This window comes from Malurus melanocephalus, unplaced genomic scaffold (assembly GCF_030028575.1).
Source record: "Malurus melanocephalus ecotype Western Australia unplaced genomic scaffold, MMel_1.1 scaffold_16, whole genome shotgun sequence".
In the NCBI taxonomy this organism is placed as follows: Eukaryota; Metazoa; Chordata; class Aves; order Passeriformes; family Maluridae; genus Malurus; species Malurus melanocephalus.
In genome coordinates this window covers 2,979,144-3,005,851 of record NW_026623248.1, presented here as the reverse complement: position 1 = coordinate 3,005,851, position 26,708 = coordinate 2,979,144, and the positions used below count along the sequence as shown (strand labels likewise).

The following is a 26,708-nucleotide window of genomic DNA, read 5'->3' as shown; positions in this document are numbered from 1 at the left end:
CAGTTTGGCAATGTGGTCTGCAAAGCATGTTCTTGATTCTAGTATGCCATGTTCCTTGTACAGGAGGGGCAATAAGCAACTACCAAATTCATCCTTGTGGTACTTACAGAGAGTACAGCATGTGTATCAGGCATTGGTGGACTGCTGCCAGGAAGTAAGAATGTGCTAGCATTTTGCATTTTTATGAGAATAAATCAGTCAAAATCAGTTTTCAAACCCTACATACCTTGAAACTGCAAATAAACTTCTCATCACAGAAAGTCTGTATTTGCATGAAAGAAGCAAATTAAAAAAATGAAACAGCTGTARGTTTAACATGAAGATGATGCAGGATCTCAAACTCACCAGGAGATTAGGAGACAACATTATTCCCCCTACCCAAAGCATCCGCTTGATGCTTGAACACTGGTTTTTAGCTGTGAACATGATCACTCTGGCATGACTATAACAGTTTTCGCATTGGAAGGGGGAACTGCTCATCTGTCCTTTACTTCAAAAGCATGAGGTAACACTGGGTAATTGGGAACATTTCTGTGAAAATTACTGGATGATCTACATGAAGCAACAGAGGCAGGAGAGAGATTACTCCAAAATTTCAGGTATATGCCTGCTGAGGCATAACAATCASAATACAGATTATTCTCTTTAATAAGCAGATCACTACAGCTTTTTTCTCAAAAMGGTTAAAACAAGCTTTATTTTAACATACAAACCAGATTGTGTACAAAGCCTTATAGTGACAGGCATAGTGAGTCTCTACAGACCGTGTGTAGCCACTTGTGCTGCAGYAATCCTGAGATATGGACAAAAGCCCTAAGAATCTTTTTAATCACTCTTGCTATAGTCACGTCCATTTGGAAATTAAAAAACATTATAAAGTTCTGAGTCAAGAAAACAAATTATCTACAAGCAAAATACCCAGGATACTTGTCTAATTCCCTGCTGTTATCCAGGTACACCAGCAAGAGCACTTAAGGAAMAAATTAGAAGATGGAAAAATGCAAGGTTACTTCATTAACACTGGAAAGCAAGCAGAAGAATGCTAAGATATTTTTGCTGCCTTCAACTACTACTGTCTTCATGAACTGTGGTCTATGTGTCAAGCTTGCTTATCCTATGACCTTACCCAAGAGTTCTCCACACTGTGTTAAGTTAATAAAAAAATCCGAACTTTCTTTGCTTCCTTTCACTATGAAGTTACAAGTGATATAGAAATATTTTTAAAAGCTTATAAAAGCAGTAGAACTACAGACATTTGAAGTCATTTCCCTAATATTAAAGGCTACTTGAACACCCTCATTTTGCTACAATGTTGTGTTTTTCATTAAAGGATATTAAAAAAAGGAAGTCTCTTTTTAAAAAAATAGTTACATGTAAGTAAAAGTTATAGACAGGTTTGAGGTTTTCCTTTAGTTTTGCAACATATAAAAATAAGTTACACTATATATGATGGCTTTCATTATTTATCTACTCGTTTAGTAGAAGAGTGTCACCATGGATTTAAACACTAGATGTTGTAACTAATTAACCTGCCCCGTTCTTGAGACTTTCCTTGAGTTCTGAATTTGTGAAAAGAAACAAGCAAATATTAGAGGGTAAATTACGCCTCCAGAACAATTTAAATAGCAAGAAGCACCTGTAGAAGTCCTTCAGAGAACTTTTTAACTCACTTAAAATTTTCATTTAATTTTTCAAGTGATTTAAAATTGAAGTTTTTATTTCAACTTCTCGGCAAAATAAAGGGCAAGCCAAATATCACACGCATTTCAATAGTCAGGACTTCATACTGAGCTTCATTTCAGAAATGTTTACACACCAGTATGATACTATTATGCTACTGAAGTAATGATCTCTCTTTAATGGTTGTTATGTTAATCATACAAGATAACAGATTTGGTATGCAGCTATCTCAAAAAGGCCACAATAATGCTAAACCAACAAGATGCAAAACTGCAACACAACTGCTCATTATTAAGTGTTGTTCACTACGAATGAAAGTGGAGGTTGGGCACAAAAGGTGCTTGAGTCAAAGACTGAAAGACCTCATTTACACATTGCTGTATTATTCCAGACTGTACTATTAATATGCTTACATTTTGAAGACTATAGCTGCATTCAAATTGGACAAGCCATGACAACATTCAAATACATGTAAATAAAAAGAATTCTAGTTTCATAGCCAAAGTAGTAACAAGAAAGTCTCATTGTGCACTTAACGCAGCATCTTCAACAACAAATTTCAGACTTCAGAATTCARTAAGAAAGATTGTGGCACCGAATATGGGAAGATTTTCAAGCTCTAGTTTTACTCAGGACAGGAGAGTTGCCWGTTTGAATAAACTTAACTGACTACTGTACTTTCCAGCTCCTTGTAAACAGGACTCCATATTGTGCAAAAGAGGAGTTTCTGCTCCMCTTTTTCTTCAAGAAAAGTATCTGAAAGGCAAGCTGTAATGATTGTTTCTGACAGCAGTAGAATAAAGAAGCTGATAAAAAAGTAGGTATATAAAAAATTCTTCCAGTAAAAGCATCTGTCCTGTTTAACTTTGTTTATGAAAAGGCACTTTATGAATTGCTAAAACTCCAATAACGTACTTGTCCTTTTAGTTTTTCTGTTAGAAGGCTGTGTTTCAAGGTGGTTAGCATAAGGATGCAAATATTCTTTATACAGTGCCTATCTGCTACAAATTTTATAATTACATATAGTATTATCTTACACCAGTTATTCAGAAGAATAGATTAATGTTCAAAATAATAGTAGGTTCTTCAAACAACACTTCACTGATGATAGATGATCTGCCATAGACAACACATCACCGGTAGTCAGTTCATGCTAATAAAATTAGCAATGTAAATCTCTCAGAAGTGAGTCCTCAGTCTTTTGTTTTCCTCTCGCAGTCTCTYGATTTCAGCTACTAAGCTTTCATTTACGGAGTATCTTTCAAGTAAAGCATGCATTTCATTCTACAGAAAGGAAAAAAGTCCCAATCAGTAATAATAAAATTAATAATTCCAGGTTTATCCTACTGGCTTTCATATTTCTTTTGAAAATGAAATAATGTAGATAATTCTGGTTTWAAAAACTTTTGATAAGAAAAGTAAGATTTTCCTTTTTATGCTGACATACAGTATTTTGATCATTAATACATTAGTGAATATTTTATCAAAGGATATTTTGCAGTTCTTCAGGATGAGAATCTACTAATGCAGATTCCATTAAAATGCTCAGTACCCAGACATGGTCTTTTTAATGCAGATCAAAAGAACAAAGATTCATAAAAAGGTGAATTTAAAGAATACAGAGCAGTTCAATATGCATACAGTACCTACAAGTGAAGGTTTATATTTGAATTCCATCTATCTTCYCTAACCCCAGCCTTTGGCCCTTTCCAAAGGACAGCTGAACTTGTTTATAMCTCACAAAATACAGAATCCATACCTACCCAATCCATATGTTTCCTTTATTAATCAAACAAAAACCGATTTATCAGATTCCCATTCATACTTTCTCCTTCCTTTGCATCAAATCCTTCCTTTCTTGGTCTTAATAAACAAAATAGATTTTTTTTTTGAGAGAAGATGGCATGCCTTGGTATTACCAAAATTAAATACATTTCCCATCATGCTCTTGGTACATACCAACTGCATATGGAATTGCTTGATCATCTCCACTTGCAAATTCACAATATCTCGATGGCATGCTTCTCTGAGGGAAGAATCACAAAAGGACAATGCTTAGACTTACTTAGGAAATAATCTCTCTCCAACCTGCAGCACGCAAAACTCCACAATTCCTCACCTTCACTCTCAAGAAGAGTTTAAAAACCCTTAGCCATGAAACGTAAGCCTCTACAGCTTAGTTTTGGAATACTTTTGTTATGACATTGAATTTCATAAGTACCATTTCTTTTCACCATATAAAAAGATGTAGGACCCTTTCAGTTTAGAAACATTRATTTATGATGGTATCAAGATTCTTTTTTCACTTGCAAGGTATAAGCTCCTCTAATTTTTACCATTCAAAACTGATTTTCAATTCCTTGACCAAAAGTACCACAGAGAAAGATATTTATCTGCAATTGAAGATACATCTTTTCAGTATATGATCTTCAATACTCTTTTTTATAAGGGCCCAAACATCATCTGTGGTAAGTGATACATTACACTCAAGTCCATAGAATAATTTGGATTAATCTACATAAAAAGAAGTGGCAGTGGTGTCTGTAAAGTGACATTAATTTGTTAATTCATGGACAACCATTCCACACTACAAAAACCACCCATGAAAATAAGCTCTGAACATGACACTAATGCAACAGTTCCAGATGCTGAGGAAGAACAAGGAGAACAGAARAGCTCACAGAAGAGCAGGCAAGATCTGAAGTTTTTCCTGAGTAGTACGGCTTAGTGTGGTTGTCTGGGACAACCATGATATGATGCCATGGGTACTACTGGCCTGACAAATTAAGGCATTTCTTAAGTGGACACACACAGCTCTTTCTTCATTTTCCTTTCCTCAAACATACAGCAAACCCAAACGGAATCTTCCTTCTCTTTCCACAGATTATTGTGCTGCAGAACTCATTCTGGAGGTAAACTTCTTTGAGTGTATCAAGTATAGATACCAGCTAGCAGCTTAGAAACCCAAAGACACAGGTTATCTCCCAAAGACAGGGATCAAGAAACAAACATCTTTTTGGAACCACATGATTTTTATATTATTCCTTGTTCTTTTCCTAACAGCCATGGTTTTTCCCCCCCATTACTTGAAGAGGAATCAATTTCAGGCAAGGAAGATAAAAATCCTTTCTTCAGATTCCAGAGGCTGAAAGGTAGTTACATCAATGAGAAGCTTATAATAGTTCCCTTCCCTCTTATTGATCCCAATACTAGCAATATTTCATGATCAGTTTAAATGTATCTGAAACTTAGAGCTGGGAAAAGGACCAGCAGAGCCTTCCAGCCACTCTAAAAGATACAGGTCAGAGGAGAAACACACTATTTAAGGCTCCAGATCTCAGATGCTGAAGGTAAGAGTGGCAAGCATAACTCCTAACTCCATGATGCCTGAACACAGACTTTAAAGAAAATATCTCTGCAATACACAGACTGCATTTTAAGTCACATTAGTTACAAATTTTCATCAGATGTGTKTTTATTGCCAAAAAATCCCAGGGGAGTTTTAGTATGCTATACTTATGTAAAGACATTCAATGTAATTTTTCTGTTGGCAAACACAGAACAGCCATAGCACACAGACCTACTAAGCTAGGTTTGTACTGCTCTTTGTCATCAAGACAGCAGTATTTCCCCTGCCCAGCAATTCCTTTCCTCTCCATCAGCTCCATTCAATCTACTCCATCTTAAAGATGGGCTGAGAAGTGATCCCCTGGACACAATTCTCTTAACTGCTTCACCTTCTTCAAACTCCACTTGAAATAGAACTGTGCTGGTTTGAATTTTTTCACGACAATTGTAATGTTAGTTAGATATCCATAAACAAAGTAATCTGAAACCGGCCATCACTTAGAGCACAGACATTATTTCAATGCAAAGCTATACCAGCAGCAATACACACACACTATTTTACCTTACACATGCAAAGCTAACAACAACCAAAGCCAACACAAGTCATATGTCCAAGTCAAACTGTCCTCAGTGTCAACTTGAAATTTCTCCTGCTGGAATAGGGAGATGAGCAAAGAGGGAAAGAAAACAGTGCAAGGCTTCAGGAAAAGACTAAGGACCTCACTATGCAGATTAAATTTACCATYTGAGAAATATTCATTCATTCTGAAAATGTCAGCAAAGTCATGCACTGACAGCCCAGGGAGACATCAGTCTAATTAGTTATCAGAGATATTAAAAACTAAGTTTCATATCCAGATTTTCAAAAATAGGGCTATAAATTGTGTCATTTTCTAATACAATGAAAAATTTGTTAGACCAGATGATGACACGCTTTATTAAGAAAACATGCCATTGAAAATAACAACATTCTGCATGAATATCAGTACCTGAAGTCATCCATTGTTTCTTGTATCATATTCTGAATGAAGTTTATTTGAATTGATGTCAGAGGTGCATTTGGTCTGCTACTCCCAATGGTTTCTACTATTTTTTCTGACAATGAACTTGCAACTCCAGCAGTGACAGGTGATGTTATCTTTGAACCTTTACAATTGAAAATGAAATTAATTAAATAATTATGTTTTTTAAAGTATCAGTGTAATGCAGTATATGAGGGCTTTTTGTCTTGAGGCTTCTCAGTATTTTATCCCAAATATTGCTATTAATTTTAAAAAAAACCCAAAAACCAGAGTTAGCAGTTAGAATGAGTCTTTTCAGAGGCAATTAGAGATATTCTAGGAGAGCTAGTTGGATTTAAACAACTAAGATCAGATGTTCCTTTTTAATGCTATGTCCATTTTATCACATTTCACATCAGTTTACAATCAACTACACCTAAGAGCTGGGCCAAAATTATCAACTTACTTGCTGAGGTAGTACCATTTACTGGCAGTTCATATGCAGGATGGGCCTGAATATTCTTCTGTTTCTCATTTGCATCAGGAGTGGATGATGGTAGAGAACTTGAAGTAACAGACTCTATGCTTGATAAGCTTGATAATGAAACCTGACAACAAAAATAATTTTAAAGATGAAATCTACGTGTTACAGTTGTCTAATTGCACTTGAAGACTAAGTTTTCAGGAATGCACTTTCAAAAGTTTTTGCTTTTAGGAATCTACTCAGAAATATCTGCTTTTGATTTCCTAGCAAGATAGCTGAAAAATTGATTACTAWAACATTCCAAATTGCCTCAAGTGTGCACACAGAAGCAAGTGCAAAAGGCAGGGGCCTCTTAATTTTCACATCAAAAATTTGTGACTAAGTTATAGCATCATTCCTAGCAAACTCAGACTTACCAAAAGTAACATAAAAGTAGCCACGGTCTCTGCAGAAGAAAAAGGAGAGGGAGAACAGGGAAAGAAGAGGGTGGAATTGATCTAACAAACAACAATCATAATGGTGCAACCACCTAGTGATCCTTCTTGATTTTCTAGAAAAATCAAAATACTCCTCAGGTTACCTGTTTGGTTTCATGGGAGCATATGTAACCTGATTTTATTTAAGAGAAACATACATTTATCTTCCACTGCTGAAGGCCAATTCACCTAAACCATACAAAGTTTTACAGATTTGTGTTAATAGTGTGTGAACAGAGTTGCAAAACAAAAATAGATGGGGCATTACTCAGGATTTTCTTCTTCAAGTAGTAATATTCTGTCAAAATTCTAAAAAGACCACTCATAACAATACCTGCTTTACGACTTCTTTAGATTCTTGTTTTCCAATACTTATTTTCTTAGTGTYAGTCTCTGGATGCTCTTCTTCCTCTTTAATTGGAGATCCCACAAATGCATGCAATGGGCTAGACTGTATTCCCTGTGCACTACTGCCCACCGGGTTTCTTTTTACTGGAAAGGGGGTGGTCGACTGTGGGAGAAAATCCAAACCCACAAGGTAGGACTGAAAATCCACACCTAAAATGAAAAGGTAAAGAGGAAACACAAGGGTCAATAAACATACACACCAAATCTATCCCAAAATTAAAATTCATGCACACTCTCACAAAACTGATAAGCTAAAGAAATCGCAAAAAAATGCGCCCTGCAAAAACTAAATCCTGAAATACAACTTAGGCTGCCACCAGCCTTATGMAAGTAATAAAACATGAAAAGTCTCTGTATAACACTATAAATTGCATTAAGGAAAAGAAACAATCACTTTAGGACCATACACTCCTGTTACCATGTTATGTCTCTCCATGTGTACGACAGTTTCCAGAAAAGTTGTTTCAGCATCTRCTTTCATCACTATGCTTTCACTGGTATGACAAAATCAGCATGTGAGAACTAGCATAGACCTCCAAAGGCCTAGAACTAGCATATGCTTACCTTTTCCTTGAGAACCTTCAGTCACTTTATTTGTAATAATATCTATAAAATAGCAGAACACAGACAATGAAGTTTTTATTTGTACCATTGCATTGAGTYCATAATCAAAGATAAAATATCAAGTAGGTATAGCATAAATAGTATTTTGTGCAGATGCAGATGAATGATACTTCACAAATTTCTGTATCAGAAACTTACCATCTCTGACTGGAGAAAACACATCTCCTAAACTATTTCGACCCAAATCATCAAAATTATTTAATTCAGCACTTTTCCCATGATCTGTTTCTTTAGATGGAATGACATCCAAGCTGCAACTATGGGGAAAACCTTCAAAGGACAATAACATTCAGTTAGTAATTGACCTTTTCCAAAAATAACATATGTTATGGCTCAACAATCTCACAGCAAGCACGATTCTTGGGAAGTCCAGTAAGCACTTAGAACTGCCTATGGATGCCAGTTAGAGGGTCAATTTTAACTTCTTCATTTGCACTCTCAAAAAAGGTGACTACAACTAAAAGCTAAGGTACTCACCAACARAAGTTAGAATACACCTGGATTCCCCTTCCTCTTTTTAAGGAGGAGGGTTGTAAAACTCAAGAACTCACTCATGTTCAGAGAAATCTACAAGATGGATACAGCAATTTTATGGTGGATCAGGTGAATTGAAAGCTAGTGACCATACCTTCTGCTAAGAAAATAACCAGTCAGATGATAAAAATTTGTATTTGTTCTGCAAGAAGAGAAATTTGCTGTACTGGGGCCACTAAGCATTCTAAGGGAAAGTCTATGAAAACATCTCTTTTAAAGCTTACCTGATGTTAGTATATTCTCTGCTTATTTCTGATATTAGAAAATCAAATTGAAGTTACACTTGCAGACAAAAAAATCCCAACCAAACTTGTTCCTAGACCTTTCCCCACTCTACCCTCAAGCCCCCATCCCTGACCCATTCCAGGGTGGAAAAAAGTTAGCTTTTGTATGCATGGTAACAAGAACAGTTGTCTGAGGAATGGAAGAATATATTAAGTAAAAAAAAAAAATCCCCAGTAATTATTCAAACTACAGTTTTTAGAGAAGTGAATTGAACTGCTCAGACAACCACCAAAATAACTTCCATAATTTCACAACATGTTTGTAAAATCTGTAAGTAYTTCTCTATGTGGGATTACTTGTTCCAAGTGATCCAAATGTGACTATGTGGGTGACTGCAATTAATCATGTCCAAGCATTTACATTAAGTGGAATTTGAGTCATTTTTTAAGATTTCATGTTTAAATGTATCAATATATTACATTTTTCACTCCTTCAGATGTATCAGTTGTGACACCAACATAGGATTGCAGTTGCTAGTTAAGTACATACTTGGTATACTGAGCCAAACCAGAAGTGCAATATCAACCTGTGCCAGAATTTAGAGGATCTAAGTGGAAAAATGTAATGTAAAACTGGGCAAACATGTCTTGTGCACTCTTACCCATTCTCACTAATCTAAACATAGTAATGTACCTAAATCAGGGAAGGAAGAGTTGTTAAACAGGAGTTTAAGGGAAGCCAGCTCAAAGTGCATCCAAGTTTCTCATCACATTCGGACTTCATTTATACTTTTCTACCTTAAAAATACCAGGGATAAAAAGCCTCAATCTTGTTTAAATATGCCATCAGACTGCTTTAGTGAATGCATTATTTTTCCAAAATTAAATCCCATAAACAGGGTCTAGAAGAAATTCTAGAGAAAAAAATGCATTTCATGGTATCTCATCCATTCCCATTATTAACCTTAAAGAGCATACCTTCTGGAGTATTTAGAGGTCTTTATTTTTAAAGTGAACACTCAATCTAAGGAAAASTGTTTTTTTAACTTTGTAAGCCTTTACTTTCTTAAAACATTTATTTATTATGCATGGTCCTCTTTAAGGGGTAACAGCCATTACATCTTCAAATAAAAATAGTAAATTTTATGTTTTAACCAAAATAAAATTTTCCACACCATTTTGTAATGTTGATTAGTAACACTTCTTGCATACACAGGAAACATTCTACTTCACCTCATACTTCACTGCATACCCAAGGGAGGTCATTAATACACATCCCTATGGACTGCAGTGGCTTATTGCCTAATTACTGTTACTAAATGTATTTCTCCTTATTTAAAAAGGGAGGGGGAAAGTGTTGTTGTATTAAAATGGATTAAGGATTTTTTTTCAAGAATCAAACTAGCAGTGTTACTGATTTGGTATTTTCAGAACTCTTGAATTAAATAAAATTTTAAGAGTACATTTCACACAGTGGCAGTTTTGGAATGCTCAGAATTCTTACAAAGAACTTGTTAATTTCAGAGGCAGAGATAGCAAGTACAGTTATACAACTAATCATACTTGCAACTATATTTAACATCTTTCCTACCATGTGATACTGGAATCATGCCTCTCACAAAAATACCGTTCAGTTGTCACTTGGGTTCTTGGACTAGGGGTTTTTTTTCCTGTGTTTTTGCTGGGTTGATTTTTTTTAGATGAGGTCTGTTACTCCTATTTGTTAACAGAAATACAAAACTTTAGCTCCACATTCCATACAGACATTGCATCAGGATAATCTACAAGAAGTGAGAATGCAAGAGACAGTCGCACAGCACCACCACAATTTTAAGACTTCRTAAGTCTTAAGCTTATAGTAGGACCCAATTCATCTCCAACAGTCTCACAGCACATATTATATAGTGGGTAGGGAAAAGRAAGTGCAGATGTGCATGTACATCCACACAGTAGTTCCTAACAAATGCCCTTCCTTCATTGTAATTTTTATACTGTAATGGTCAAAACATGAAACATTGCTTCCACCTTCCACATTATGCCAAATATTTTAAGAGTAGGAATACAACATTACCTGTTTTGTCCTGAAGAATCTCTCCTCCCTTATTCTCATTTGGCAACGCAACATGAGAGGAAACTGTTGCTGATGCTTGAGAGGCAATATTTTTGATGCCAGTATTTTGAATTCCTCCAAGACTACTACTAGCTTTGACTTCTACTCTTTTGGACACAGGTTTATTTGAAGAACCCGTAAGGTTAGACTGAAGAAAAAACAGAACCAATGAAGAGAAGTTATTATTCCTCAGCCAGAARCAAAAATATAAACCAATGTATTTTCCTTTTCAAAACACTAAAAAAATTCAGGTCAAGTTGCAAAGGTTGCCTAGGAGATATGACTTTACAAATAYAAAAAAAAGTATCTTAATGTAACTTTAAAGAGCATGGGAAACATCTGTATTATATATAGATAACGTCAACCTCCACTAGGATAGCAACAGAATTTAACAGTGGAGTGACCCTGCATGAGTCAATTTTGATCCCAGGTTTAGACATCCAGAAATAAGTGATTACATTATTAGGACTCCAAATTTTAGAGGAATAGTCAACCACAAGCAGCAAGTGTGCTAAAAGAGAATGAAAGTCTCAGAGTGGTAATCCATTTCAAAGGTTCTCTCTGTTGCCACTAAATGGAAGCATGGGCTTTCTGGATAGTAGAGCCAATTTAAGTCTTGGAAGAAACTCTTAAGTCTTCTCTATTATTTAATTGACTTCTCCACTGTTTGTATGTGTCGGCAAAAGTCCACATATAGGACATACAAAATACCTCAAGATAAGCAACTCTTTGTCTTCTCTAGTGGAAGGGTCAYTACAGAGCTTTCTGCTATTGCCTGTAGCATCTCAGGTTCATTTGTAAACTGATCTACAAAAGGAGCATATCCACACCAGGAAACTTAAAAGAAAAAGTTCCACACTGAGGCTAGGAGTGGAGGGAATTGCACATTAACAATGCCTAAAACAACAGTAAGACTAAGCAGTTTATTTATTAAGAATAAGCAGTTTCTGTGTTGGTATGATCCMATTTGTTTGCATCTGTAATACTTCTTAATGCTGTAATGCTAACCTATTTTAGAACTTAAACTTATGCTGTGCTTTCCTTAATCTGCATACTGAACAATGAAAAAGAATTTTTTTTTACCTTGGAAAAAGTGCTGTTGAACTGAAGACGTATGCATTTCACACAGCCTTTGTGAGCAGTAACTGTTTTCACTGGTGATGTCAGTTGTCTTAAGTCATACTGGCAGATCTTTCCCCGGGAACATCCTATAGCCAAAGTTGTACCATCAGGCATGAAGTCTATTGTGGTCAGAGGAAAATCAGCTACTATTGTTGTCAGTAACCTTCAAATACGAGAAGGGACAGGATGAATCTTTAGAATTTGGAAGTTGGACTTTTGAACATAGAGTATCTAAAAAAAATATTGATGCACCTATATATAAAAGCTTTCATAATTTAGCTACAGGTCAGTAGCTCAACTTCTCCAGTGCCAATTCAATGAATGATCTTCAGAAATAGTGGATTAAGCTTACACTAAGCATTCACGTTTAACAAGAAAAAAACTGCATATGCCCCAAAAGACTTCATGGGACAGGATCACATTGCCTTCTTAATAGCAAACACCAACATTAGTTACTGCTATCATCRTTTGCAGCACCAGTCATACATACATCCTCTCACCCTCTCGCTTTCCAAGCCTATCAACTCTACCCTTCCCAGCAAGAACTTCAGGTCTTAGTTTCTACTACATCCCTCCAAAATTCAAAYAGACTCCTGCTCTTATTCAGCTAGTGCAAAAGCACTACTCACACTAAAACCAGTGTCCCATGAAACCACTTGTCATGCTAACCTCTTACTACACAGTCCCATCACCCATGTCCCATCCTTCCTGCTTTTTCATCTGCTATTCTCCCGTATCTCAGCAGCTCTGTGCACCACGGTACATCTTGTATCTTAATGAGAACAGCAGGCAAGCTAAAGCTCAGGTGATTGAAGATCCCCACAGGCTGTACTGCCCCTCACAAATTAACTGCCCTGTATCAAAAAGAGAAGCCCATACAGAAGCACTAGGGAAGTCACTCATAAACTGACTTCASTTAGTTCCCACATACCTTTGGTTTTTTTAATTGTTTGTTTCTTAACTTAAGAAGCAAAATGGACTATGGGACAGGTTCTCCAGTAGCAATATGCTAACCACTTCAACCATGCTGAATAGGAACTGAATGAAATAATTCATATCTTAGTTAGGAAAGTTTTTCCAGTTTATAAAATCCAAATAAGGAATCTTCTAAAATCAAAAAGTCTTTCACATACTCACTTTTTACTTAAAGTGTCATAGAGAATAATTCTTTTATCCAAACCTACAGTTACAAGCAGCAGCTTATTGACTGGAGAAAAGCAGATTTCTGAGGCTGGTGCTTTATGTGTATTTTCAAAATTATGAAATGGGTTCTGGCTATTTACATCCCAGAGAGTYACATTTCCACTGTCAGAAACGGTGCCCAGCAAGGATTTCTTAAAGGATGAATACTTCAAGTGTCGAAYAGGCTGTAAAACAGACATAAGAATGAATTTTAATATCAATATTAAACGTTATTAATATCGATTAAACGATATTAAATTTTCAAAGACACAAACAGATTGGGAATACAAAGTTAAAATAGTCTACAAAAGCTTTCAACTCTGAAATATAAATAGTAAAACCACAAAAATTAATTTTGCATTACAATGCCATTTTTGCTATGGGGGGGCAGACTTTTTTTTAACCTTTATGGGGTACCATATGAGCTGATCAGCAAAATGAAAGACAAGGGGAAAAAACCACCTCTAGAAAAGTTTCTCATTTTTCAGCAAATATCATGTCTTTTTACAAAAAAACCCCACACATCTAAAATTAATGGAGTGAAAATGTACATTATTTCACCAACTGGTCTTCTGCCAAGAATGTTAAAACTTACTACCCCTCACTGATTTGAGGTACTTGGATATAASCCAATTTAATAAAACACAGACTCCAGAGTTAAGCAAGTATGTAGGTCCCACAGAACAGACCTGTGGACTAAGATCACAGAAGAGGATAACATGCATGGTTCATCCCATGCAGCCTTGTTATTCCAGAACCAGGTCATTCAGGAACTTAACCTGCCTTTCAGGAACAGATATTTCGTTTCCACAACGTTGCTTCAGAAGATGTTTCAAAAGCTCACTGCTCTAATACAAATTACAGTACTCTATTTCCTGATTAATTTTACTTATCTTTATCTTATTTACTTTAATTTTACCCATCTGCACCTATTCACTCCTGTGACCATAATGTCCTTAAACTGTTTCCTAATTCCCCAGTGCTGCTTTCCCCTGTTTTAATGAGCAGCAACCTCACCTTCCTTCAGGTTTTATTTTGCTATTAAAAAAAAAAGTGAATGTCCCCCAAGGCTGGTTTTTCAGTACCATCAGTCTCTTTGCAACTCTCCCAGTATGGATCTTTCTTGAATATGGACAACCAAAATTTTTATGGATCCTCAAAATATTCTGCTACTGACTTTGAAATGGCAGTAACACTTCATTCATTTTATATTGTAAATAYCCACTCTGAAATATCCTAGATGGTACTTACTTTTTGCAATCCAGTCTGTTTTGGTTGCTCACTGTCATTTTATTAAGAAATCCAAGTCCTTCGTTCTCTTGGGAGTTTTGAAATCCTACTCTAATAAGAAGAGCCTCAATTGTCCCCTAAATCTGGTACCTTGGTTTCTACTCTGTCACAGTTATTCCCATGTTTATGATTTTAATCATTTTTGGATACTGACACAATCCTCTCTTATAGGCAATGCCTTMCCACTGGGTTTCATCATAGCTCTATTTAGAATCACAGACTTGTTAAGGTTGGAAAAGATCTCAATGAGCATCAAGTCCAAGCCTTACTCCAGCACTGCCATGTTCACCACTAAACCATGTCCCTAAATGCCAGACCTACATGTTTYTTGAACTTTTCTAAGGATGACGATTCCGTCATTTCCCTGGGCAGCCTGTTCCCATGCCTCACTACCTTTTCYGAGRTTTTTTTCCTAATATCCAATCTGTACAGGTGCAATTTGAGGCCATTTTCTCTTCTCCTATTGCTTGTTACCCGTAAGAAGAGACAACCSACACCTTGCTAGTAGCTCTTTTTCAGATGGTTGTAGAGAGCAATAAAGTCACTGTGCCTCCTTTTCTCCACACTGAACAACCCCAGCTCCCTCATAAATGAGGTGTTCCTCACAAAACTTGCAGTGCAGACCTTTCCACAGTTTTGCTGGCCTTACTTCTGCCATCATAAGCACTACTGAAAATATTACACAAGATAATGAAAGAAAATACTAATTTGATTTATCAATTAATGAGTTTCTTACCCATCCTCTCTAGTATTCTCTCCCAAAGCACTGAACCATGTACTTTACTCAAGTYCAGTCCAATGAGTGCCATTATATTTTATTGCCTGAAAATGCTCTCAAAAAGCTTTTTTTTTTTCTGGCATAGACCACACCACAATGCGTYGTACTGGCCTTTACCCTATTTCAGTCTTTAACTTCATTTTAATGGAGATATGTGCTGCTTCATGTTCTTCCAACGTCTTTTCTGGCACTTGTATTGCAYGTCTTGCTGGAAGCCAAATTGCTTCAACCTGCTTTAAAAAGGTGGCACCTTCAACTAAATATTCAAATAAGAAGAGTTTGACTCTTCATCATTAATCCTCTACTAGACACAATGGAGATAGTTTTATCATATTTTTTCTGTTTGTTTACATTGAAAAAATATTGAGAGATTCRGGAATAACAGCTTCAGTTACAAACATGACCTATATGGGAAACATTCCTGTCCCTCACAGTTCTCTCAATTCTTCATATCCAAATACCTTCCTCTTACTGCCCTGGCATCTGCTCATGTTTCATTTTCTCACTCCTGTCCTGCCATCAAGATTACTCTCTTCTAGCTCTTCTCAAACCTCCCTTGCTATCCTACCAAGTCTGCCATTTCATTTTCTTCTTTATCCTTTTAATCTCACAGGTCTGGACAAGTTCTCCATTTTCTTTCATATGCCTACAGTCCCCACATTACCACTGCTCCCCACTTTCACCTTTACAAGCTGAAGAACATTTCACTATATRGAGTGGCCAGAACCCATCACACTCCTTTACAAGTCAGCCAGCTGTTCAAACAAYTAAACTAAATCCTGTTGCTAGGAGAATTGCACCAGGCAGTGAAGACTTGAACAAACATTATGTTTTGAAACAAACCTTAATTTATCCTCACAACAGCAAGCAGATAAGAATCTGTAGTCTAAATGAATACCAACAGCAGAGACAAATTATGGGATCTGCAAACAACTCTGCAAGAACTCAATTCTAATAAAGCACAAAGGTGTTTCTAAATTAAAATCAATTAATAGAATATATGCCAATGTTCCCATGAAAAGAATTTTGTTGAAAGTCAGAAAGCAGTGCAACCCTGGGCTATTCTACTGCTTGTAGAGTCCACACAATATAAGAAATTAACTGGCAAGGAAACTACATTTCATCATGCTGAATTAAACACAGACAAGCTCAAATTTATAAGGTTAGTTAGACTCCACATTCCCCAGTTCTAAAAAAAGTTACTATGGAGTGGTGACCCTTCCTAAATCAGACAACTAGTGCCAGAATCAAGCAATATAATACACTGTTTATCAAAATTTTCTCTTAAGAAAACCCAGCCACTAAGCTATAAATCAAATAAAGGCTTTGTAAATTTAACAGAATTACACAAGTCTTCAGGTATTCGCTTCACTGCACAATCAATCCTTCACTCCCCRATTAAAACACAAAATAATGACAAAGCCATTTCTGCACAAAAAGTAAAGAACATTTTTAGGATCGAAGTAAGCTGGTAAATTGGGCCATCCAACTAGCCAACTCATTACGAAATCATAGCTCAATTCCATTTTAAATGAAAGCTGTAATCAAATAACTGCCCTCCTTAAGAAAATGTTACAGACCCTTTAGAATGTGAACAGGAGCTCTTTGTTTGCAATTACTTTAACACATCAAATAGCTTTATCCATCCTAAAGGTCACTCAGCTTTGCAGCAGACTTCTTGATTTCATCTGACAAAATAGTTATTCATGGTATATCTCTTACTCCTAATCACTTTGGTGGAAAGAACTGAATATATCAAACAGGTTCATGCAAATCATCCTCACAAGAATTTCTTCATTYTCCAGTTAACTAGCAGCACAGTCCCCTCTCTGGATATTCACCTCAGCTGCATAATCCAGACATGGACTTCCCTGTAGCTCCTGCCTCACATCCACATTCTTCGTAAGACTGTAACCATCAAATTAGAAAAATGGTCTGACTATACAGATGGATTTTTAAGATCAAACCAAGTATGAAGTACAATTTTGCTTCAATATAAGTATGAGATTGGTGATGGATCAAAGACACCGCAGCACCTAAGAGCAGAGATAGTTTAAGTTTAACAGAGATTTTTCATCTGAAAGCATACCATAATTCCCGAGATGCTATGAAGTTGTAAGAGATTTTTCACCAAGTTATACTGCTCAYGCTAGACAGGAGAAAAATTTAACTTGACACTATCTGCAATCTAAGACTGAAAAAGCTGTTGCAGTAACAGAAAAGGAATAAGTCACTACTTCAGCACTCCTTGCAATGGTCAATTGCAAGGTGCAATTAAAGGTCAGGTTTAGGACTAAAGCAATAGTTCCACATCCCCTACACAGCTCCCCTACCTCTCTAAAAATGAATTAGAAAAAAATGAAAGCATGCCTAGAACTCAAACACATAGCTATCCATAAGACAAGACAATTCTCACTAAGAGCACACGTTGGAATTTCCCATGGGATAACACAGCTCATTTACCACTGCAAATGCACTTACATCAAACGAATTCCCCTTGTCATACCCATTAATTCTTTTAATATCTTTTGAGTGTGCGGAAAGGAATTGCAGTGGCAAACCCTACCAAGGTCCTTAGGTAGTACATATGCTTTGTGTTTGTCTTCAAACTAGTTCCCCCAAACATTAACTAAACACCTAAGTAGGTAAGACAAAACTCATTATTTTTCTCTTTGAGTAGCTATGCAATTTTAATCTCCATATTAAATAAATGTATTTCCAAATACAGGCTTGTGTTCACCCCTACTGTACAGATGGCTTTGAATAAGTTAGAACCGAGGATGCATGGTCTCTGCCCTTAGCAGCAATATACATTGTGTCATGAACTGAAATCCTGCTTTGGTTTGTAAACTGTACTTTGATCAGTTCTAAGATGTCTAAAAGTTTGTTCTTGAGGAACCAGTGTCTACAAAGTAAAATTTGCTGTAACCTGTATAGAAATAAAGGTACTTGAGAAATTTGTATTTTGATCCTACTTATTATTTAAGGCTATAAGGCACACAATGGTCTGCTTTTTCCTTTCCTTAAGGGCACACTTAAAAATTAAAATGAAACAGAATAACAAAACTTAAAAGCTCTTGATATGTACTTTCAATTTCTAAAGACTGTGAATTAAAGCTTAGTACTTGAAAGGAACTTAGCACAGCCTACCTGTCTGCTGCCATAACCAAAGGCAGTACTTGATAAATTGGTGGTAACACTGTGTAGGATGATTTCACCACTCAAAGATCCAGAAACAATGTAGCCATCATTCCAATTATATGCAACACACGTGACTTCATCTTTATGATCCTGTGGGAAAGGGAGGTTAGAGGGAGACTGTTAAAGACATTCTTCCTAATTTATGCTTTTGCAAAAAACTTCAGCTTGATTTTTTCTGATCATCCATAACATTTTAAAATATTATTTAGGAGTTATTATGGAATATCACAGAAAACAGCAGCAAAATATACCAAAGATCAATCATAACAACTCTGTTTGCAGAAGGCGGTTTTAATAAATTAGTAAAGACAATCATTTAATTATATGCAATATTTTAATAAGAGAACCACAGAGATATTTACCATAGGTGTTATTAATGTTATTTCAAAAGCAAAGTCTGCCAGAAACTAGCGAGATTTCTGCTAATCTTATGTACTACTGCTGCCAACTTGCCCTTTCCATCACTTTTAGCATTAACACATATATTTACCAACTAGTTTTTCAGTACAGTCATTTGCAGTGATGATATTGTGTATAATGATTATACAAAGGAACCCAAAATCTAGGAATAGATATTTAAACTATTGTATTGGCTACCTAGAAGTTTTGCTTCAAAGTGTAACTAACTCTTAGAGTCCATGAAAAAAAGGATAAATCAAAGCTGAAGTTTCATAGCCTCTTAAAACAGTGGTGCTAAAKGAGGGCAAACCATCTACTGAAGGCATCTGGGAAAGATACTAAACCATCCTAAGTTTTGGGAATCATGAAAAGGTTTTAGAGAATTCATACTGAATCAGTTAGAAGACAACCGTCTCCCAGTTCTGCACAACAATAGTTCTGCTACAGTATTCTACAAATACAGGAGTGCTTCCTCATTTGACATATCAGAAACAGCAAAGCAATTATGTGGAATGCACCTCCTAGAAAAAATCCCCATCAGACAATATCAATAAAATTTTGCAAAATAAAAAGTCTATCCTGAAAATTTAAACATACATTATTAAAGAATTGTACTCTGAAAATACACAGTTACGCATGTTAGTTAAATTTGTTATTCACAGCACATAAAGAACACAAACTTGAACAAGACCAGGATGCATGCTAGCTCTTATCTGTGGCTTTCATCTTACAAACACCAGACTTGAAGAAAGTATATTTTTTACAGTAGGCAGCAAAACCCGGGAGTGGAAAGCTAGAGTTCTTCCTCAGCCAAACTTACCTTTAGGCTGCGGTAAATCTTTCTGGACTTCAAATCCCAGATATTAACAGTGTTGTCAAGGCCTCCACTCACAATATATGAAGAACTAGAATTCAAGCTCACACATGTCTGTTTTGCCTGATGGAGGAAGAGGAAAGAAGTATGTTAAAGATTATTAACGGATTTATTCAAATCAACTTAAAAGCATATTGATGTGTGTTTTCATTTTCATCAGCAACAACAGTCCCATTGACAGACAGACCTAGTCATACTCTACAGCCACTTCCCATCAAAAGGCATTTAAAATCCAGTTCAGTTTGGACTTACATTTAATATAATTTAAAATATAAGTGCATTATTTAATAAAGCCTCAAATGCTCACATTTCCCCATTCCCATGTCAATTTTATTGGCATCTTTTCCTTCAATATGCATTCTCCCTTTAAATTATAGCCCTGTAAATAGCAATCATAGTCTTTTATCCAGGTCCTGAGTTTTTTTTTAAAAAAACATAACTTAAGGGAAAAACTCTTTAGAAGAAAATCAAGAAGTTGTCTACGTTACATACTTCACATTCCCTAAACATTACAGAGAATATTATAGCAGCAAACCTCATAATACAGTTAAGTGATTCTTTTTTAAATAATCACYGAAGTACCAGCTTTTGAAAAAAATGTCAATCTTAATGATAGGCCTACATTGAGGACAAATTATTATTCAGTTCCATCATGTTGAAAATTCACTTTTAAGTTCTTAAGATTTGAGTGAAGCGAAAACAAGTCCATCTAATTATTGACATGGTAAAATTGCAAGGGACTGCATTAGTTATAGATCAAATTTAGTTACAAATCAAATCTTCAGGACAAACACTCCACCTWTAGAAGTCTTTGCTTAAGTACCCTAAAAGCAAGGTCTGAACAACTTTTCACAAAATTTGCAGCCCAAATTAGCATTACAACAGCTATCCAAGGACATTAATTAGCATGGTTTAGAACACTAACAAGCTATTTAAGTGACCATGTGAAGACACTTCTAAAACTAAGTCCAGCTTTTTGAAGTGCCAGACTTCCATTCAACACGGGGAAAAAAAACCCTTGACCATAACAAATTCTCATTTCTTGCAATTCTAGAGGCACATGTACACTCCAGGAACAACCCCTACATAGACTCCTGTTTTCCAACGTACAATTCAAAGGCATGCACAATATTGGCAATTCAATTCAGAAAATGATGTTCAAACTTGAGCTCCATTCCATCTCCTACCCATTACATCACATTTGAACCACTGACTGCCTCAGATTATCACTTTTGCATAACTGCATTTATATCTTACTGACAGAACTATTTTAAAAGCATTGCCCCCCTCCCTACATGTGCTTAACAATACACAAGGRTATGTTTTTACATATGCGTCATAATTCTACCAATACTAAAATTAAATTTATCCCAATATGCAGAACAGATGTGAGACACACAGGATGCAAGGTGAAGTGGGGAAATTCAGGGAAAAGCATTACTCATACTTACTCCTTCAGCTATTTCAAAGAGTGGAACAGGTTTGCTTTTACAGCTTGAAACAACTATTTTATCACCTGCAGCAGAAGCAGTGGCCAGGTATCTATCTTTGTCACAAGTTAAGGACCATAATTGTATGATACTGGTGATTAATAAAAGCAACAGGAAGTTTCCCTTATTGAACAGAAGATAGATTGGCTAAACAGTCTCAAGCACTGTACCTTGAAGGGACCTGGAAACAGAAACATAAGGCTATTTACCAAGCTTTCATTAAGAAGCTCTCGAATTAACTAAAGCCCTTACTTGCCAATACAAGAGAGAGCAATTTCTTTGAGAGAAAAGATGAGAAATATCTGCCAGGTATTATTTAAGAGCTTTTTACCACTAAGGCAGCTTATCCAGTCCACAATTCTGTTTCTCCACTCCCCCAAGTAARAGCCCCATTTATCACTCCTTCAAAGGAACGTTTGTTGCTGTTAGCAGACTACGGATTTAAAGAATGGTCTTGGTCATGACAAATATTGGACTGCTTCACCATACACTTTGTAGAGTTCAAAGAACAGTTGCCAGTTTTTCCCACTCTRTACTGAGAAAAGAAAAACAAAAGCCCCAAAAGAACCTTTTATGAAACCAAGTACCCCAAAGTAGTAAGAATATTTATAGAACTACAGAGCAGGGAGATTGCGTCTGCACCACCACCAAACAAACTGAATAATCATTTAGTCATCAGGCCAATGTCCACGGTGATTTTATATTTGCTCAGTCAAGAATAACACAGGTTAATTGGCTGCACTTAACACAAGAGAATCAGTGGGCAGTGTAGTTCTTGCTATTGCTTTCATTATTTTAAGGAACCTTTTTTAGAATTTTACTAAACTATGCAAAACCAAAACTAATGTTTTGTCTCTAACAAGTTAACAAGTCTTTAAAGCAAGTTACTTCATTGTTTCAGTTTTGGGAGATGAAGAGGAGACTTGGTAAAAGAAAGCATGATAAGACAGACTGTCTATAGATCAAGTTTACTAAACACATACTAGTGTGTATGCCTATACATGAAAACATTGTGCTTCAATTTCTCTGCAAGCTAAAACATTTGTGTTCCAATCAATGCAACTTTTTTCACATACACTGACTTAGAGGACAGACATTCAGAACCTGCAGGACTCAGCTGCTATGTGCCAGCATCCCATCATCCTTCTACACCAAGATGAGGCACCACCAGCTTCTCCTGTGACAGCCATACAAGCTGCTCACCTGACCACTCACTGACACTTCTCCTATGTTCATCTAACAGCTGGCACCTCGTATCATTATCCTGGAACAGGCTTCCAAGTCAGAGGTGAAAAACCTAAATGGGTCAGATCCATTTTGATGATAAACCATCACCACCCTATGGATATTTTCCTACACAAGCAACACGTTTGTGCTTCCTCTCTAAATGCTACAAACAATGAAAAGAAAACCAGTGTCTCCAGGGTTAGAGGTTAATATCACTTACCTCTACACTACCAAAGACTATTAGAATCAGAAGCTGTCCCAGGGAAAAAAAATCTCTGATAAGTTTTCCTGTCTATACGATGCAGAGAATTTTATTACACAAAGCAATTGCTTTGCTCAAGCTTGTCAGTAAATCAAGCATTGTCTTGAAAGTGAGTATCATAATCAGCTACTGAAGAAACAAATGARTAAGCTTTAGAGTTTGCAGGGAATTCAGGCATATTATAGCCATTGGAAAAGCAATGGCTCCTAAGAGATGAGAAACATCTTCAGAATTATTTACCATCATGAACGGATTCTGTGAGTTACTTCAACACAGGGAACCATAAAATTTTGTTCAAAATACATACTAATTTTATAAATTATTTCAAAATGTGTCAGGTATGTGTTTTACAAACACTTTGGTATAAAAAGCAACTGGAATTTTGCAGAACACCCACAAAAACATGGCTGWAACTGTAAAGGATACTATTGCTGGCCCAGCATAACGAATTGACTGGATGTGAGGGCGTATGTGGGTTGAACTGCTCCACCACAGTTAGAGATGAGAAATCCCATATTTTGATGTCATCTCCTGATGATGCAAAACGTATATTTTCTTGCATGGCTGCACCTGTTTTGATAGAAATAAATGAAAAAGTRAAAATACACAAAATAAAAATAAAAGCAAGCATCCTAACAATTCAAAATAGCAATTTAAAATTGTACAGTTGAAGTTTTCTTGATAACTGTGATTTTTATTTGGTACACAGTTAGTACCGTTCAGCTGCACACATGAGTGAGAGCAGCAGACACTCCAYGCTTCTGCTGCTTGAATTTTTGCAGGAAATGCGTGGCTTCTTTTTCACAAAGCCGTCGTTCTATGGCATCAGGAGACTAAATGGAAGCTATTATCTGCACAGGTCACAGCTGCCTAGCAGTAAGCGCTGAGTATTTGAAGGAGTCATTTCCCACCAGTAGATGGGGACACACAAACCAGAATCAAATTTCGAAGGCTGGGAGCAGGGACCTAAAGGACTCACTTCAGCCTTCATCTCACCACTCCAAAGGAGACATCGAGAATCATTTGAACGAAACCTCAGACAGCAGAATACAAACGACAATGAGTCACCTTTCATCGCAGCTTATTCTGACCGACACCGTTTTAAGAATTAAACCAGGATAACGGATGCCCAGTTTGAAACACTGACTCAGCTTTTTACTCCTGGTAATTTTAAACTACCATCAATTAACTCTCTAAACGTGAGCCTTCCCTTCAGCTGAAAACATAACCACTCCTTAGCCATTTGCGGGACGTTTCCACACAGCTTTAGGCCATTCATTCTTACTCAAGGGAGTGTTAACACTTTCAGCTCTAGTCAAGAAATTCAGGTTCCACATCTGCATTCGCCCGGCATCAGTCCGCAGAGCCACTCCCCGCCGCTCCTCCCGCCTCACATGGAGCTCGTCTCCCGCTCCACACTTCAACCCCGGAGGCCGCGGGAGGTGCCGCTCGGCGGACTGAGCCCCACGGCATCCGCACCGCACGGCCCCGGCCCCGGCCCCGCTCCCGCGCTCTCCCCGCGACGCTGCGCACCTGCGGGCGGGCACCGGGCCGAGCCCCCGGGCCGAGGCCCCGCTCCTCTCCTCTCCTCTCCTCGTCCCTCCGGCCCCGGCCCAGCCCCGGCCCCCGCTCCTCGCCCCGCCTGGGCCCGGCCCCGCGCGATCCCGGCCCGACTTTCCGCGCCGCGCCCAAGTTCGCACAGCCCGTCCCGGCAGCCCCCGCGCGCCGGMCCGGCACTACGGCGGCCCGGAGGGGCCTCGAAGGTCCCCCACTCCGGGATGGGCCGGGGCGCGCTCGGATCGGTCACCGGGCTCAGCCCGAAACGGGCCCCTGACCCTGACCCCACATGGGCCCCTGACCCTGACCCCACACGGGCCCCTGACCCCACACGGTCCCCTGACCCTGACCCTGACCCCACACGGGCCCCTGACCCCACACGGGCCCCTGACCCTGACCCTGACCCCACATGGGCCCCTGACCCCGAACGGGCACGGCGCCGCATCCTGGCAGCGGCTGAAGGAAGGTGGCGCTGGGCACGTATTGGCAATAAACCCACGGTGGATGGATTTGAGGGGCACCACATCCGGCATGTGCCGCGTTTTGCATTGCAAACGCAGAGGAAGGGCTGTGTTCCAGTGCTGAGTAAAAAGCATCCGGCACAGCGGGCATTTGAGATGTCCGTACATCTGGGACACGGGGATATGTGTCATGGTGACAGAGCCAAGTAAATGATAGCAGTTAATACGCTACTTCTAKTAACACCAAGTAATTAATAATTGTTGCATCTGTTTCCTGATTTGGAATATAAATGTATTGTGGACATGCTGCATTTTACAGAAGGGGAGGCTTTTTGTTTTTTTCATGTGGTAAAATAAAAGGTAGCGCTTCTTTTAAGGTAATACATATCTTCACTACTTCTGCTTACCCCTAAACACAAAATTATTTACTAAACCATTGTCTTTAGGGTCTGTTAGACATGTAATCTATAGCAAAACTGTTTCTGCAGATACCTGCCTTGGAGTGAGTCTTTACCCTGTCAGAACCGGTACAGCYGAAATGCATGATTTACTTTGCTTTTCTGATGGAGTCTTGATTTTCAGGAAAAAAGAAATCATGCCAATCATGCCACTGTTACATCAAATGCTATTACTGTCCAACAGTAATGAATATCATTTCTTTATTGCATCAATTAGTCCTCATTAACCAAACATTAGTCATAATTTATATCTTCTATCATCTGCTTTCTCAGCTGAGTGTTAAGGGATCCACAGCATTCCTTCAAGTCTTCTACCCTAACGCCTTTTTATTGTCCTGATTTGCTGCTAAATCTGTTTTGTTTCACTTCTGAGGCCAATACTTGTTATTCCATTCTAGCTTCAACAGAGAATCAAAAGCCTTTTCTTTCCCACAACCATACCTTCTGGCTTTTTTTCTGTATCTGCTCCTTGTTGAGTGTTATCTGTTTTACAGACAAGCCCTAAAGCCTTGAAGTTGAACAATTAAAAATTTGGGGGGTTTGAAGTGAACATGATCAGCATGTTTTGATTCATTCTGTGTGTATGTGTGGCTCTCAAAACCATTTTTCCTCCTGGCAGGACCTTTGCTGTTTTTTTGTTTGTTTGTTTGTTTGTTTGTTTTACATCAGTGCCTGTGCTGTGTTTCTTCTTGGTATTTATAAGGAAACACTGGAACACGTTAGTGTATCCTGTTTGGGGAAAGAAACACAGCGAAAAGCCCGACTCTAGCGAAAAGCCCAACTCTTAGAGTTGTGCTCTTGCTGAAAGGGCCCTCTGTGCATGGCAGAAATTGTGCAAGGCTGCAAAGGAGACTCTCCAAGAAGGTGCCCTCTTATCCAGTTTGGAAGGAAACCGCCTTGCAGAGGGAAGAGAAATCCTCCTCATTCCAGCTTTCCAAATGAGGATTGGTCCATCTCTTGGAATCTCAGCCTCATCTAAAGGCTGTGACTAGTGATCTTGTCCAGCACTCCTACATGAAATAACTATCTGCCAAGTGCGGGATGCACACCTTTCAGCAAGCTTTTTGCTGCATGTGTGTTCAGATTTGAAGAACGATTTAAAAATCCCATCAAATTCCTACTGCTGAGAAGGAAAGATGGTAGCTGCATCACAATGTGGTGTGGGGAAATGTAGCCTGGGCTGGACAGCAGAGGCCTTGTGGAGTGGAGGCTCAGGATGAACCAGAGGAGGGAAGAGAAGGGAGGGGKCACATCGCTGGTGCTGGAGCCCCTGTGGCTAAAAATGACTCACCATCAGTTAAAGACTTGCAGACCTCGTGCTGGACAAAAATAGTTTTCATGTGTAGCAAAGCAAACAAACCCAAATACCTAACATATAAAATACAATAAATACCAAATTTAGATGTAACAGGAGACTCTAAACACATGAACAAAGAGTAAGGTCTGAAAGTGTGTTAACCACATAACACATACCCCAAATTGATCCTAGAGCAAGGGAGAAGAAAAGATCAACATTGC

At 37.8% G+C, this 26,708-nt stretch overlaps 1 protein-coding gene across 2 annotated transcripts; it reads right to left on the bottom strand.

Moving 5' to 3' along the window:
* Positions 1–646: 646 nt before the first annotated feature.
* NEDD1 (NEDD1 gamma-tubulin ring complex targeting factor) lies at positions 647–26,708 on the bottom strand. 2 transcript variants are annotated; one of them, XM_057385816.1, is made up of 15 exons: positions 26,664–26,708; positions 23,141–23,284; positions 21,187–21,281; positions 19,682–19,798; positions 18,412–18,552; positions 13,149–13,378; positions 11,973–12,174; positions 10,851–11,037; positions 8,160–8,291; positions 7,962–8,003; positions 7,324–7,547; positions 6,496–6,637; positions 6,018–6,174; positions 3,640–3,706; positions 647–2,964 (listed from the first exon to the last, which is right to left on the bottom strand). In XM_057385816.1, exons 2-15 carry the CDS (start codon positions 23,274–23,276, stop codon positions 2,860–2,862), a joined length of 1,977 nt encoding a protein of 658 aa, XP_057241799.1. In that variant the 5' UTR covers positions 23,277–23,284; positions 26,664–26,708; the 3' UTR covers positions 647–2,859. The 2 variants fall into 2 exon arrangements, with proteins under 2 accessions (XP_057241799.1, XP_057241809.1); XM_057385826.1 differs by lacking the exon at positions 26,664–26,708 and adding an exon at positions 24,248–24,387.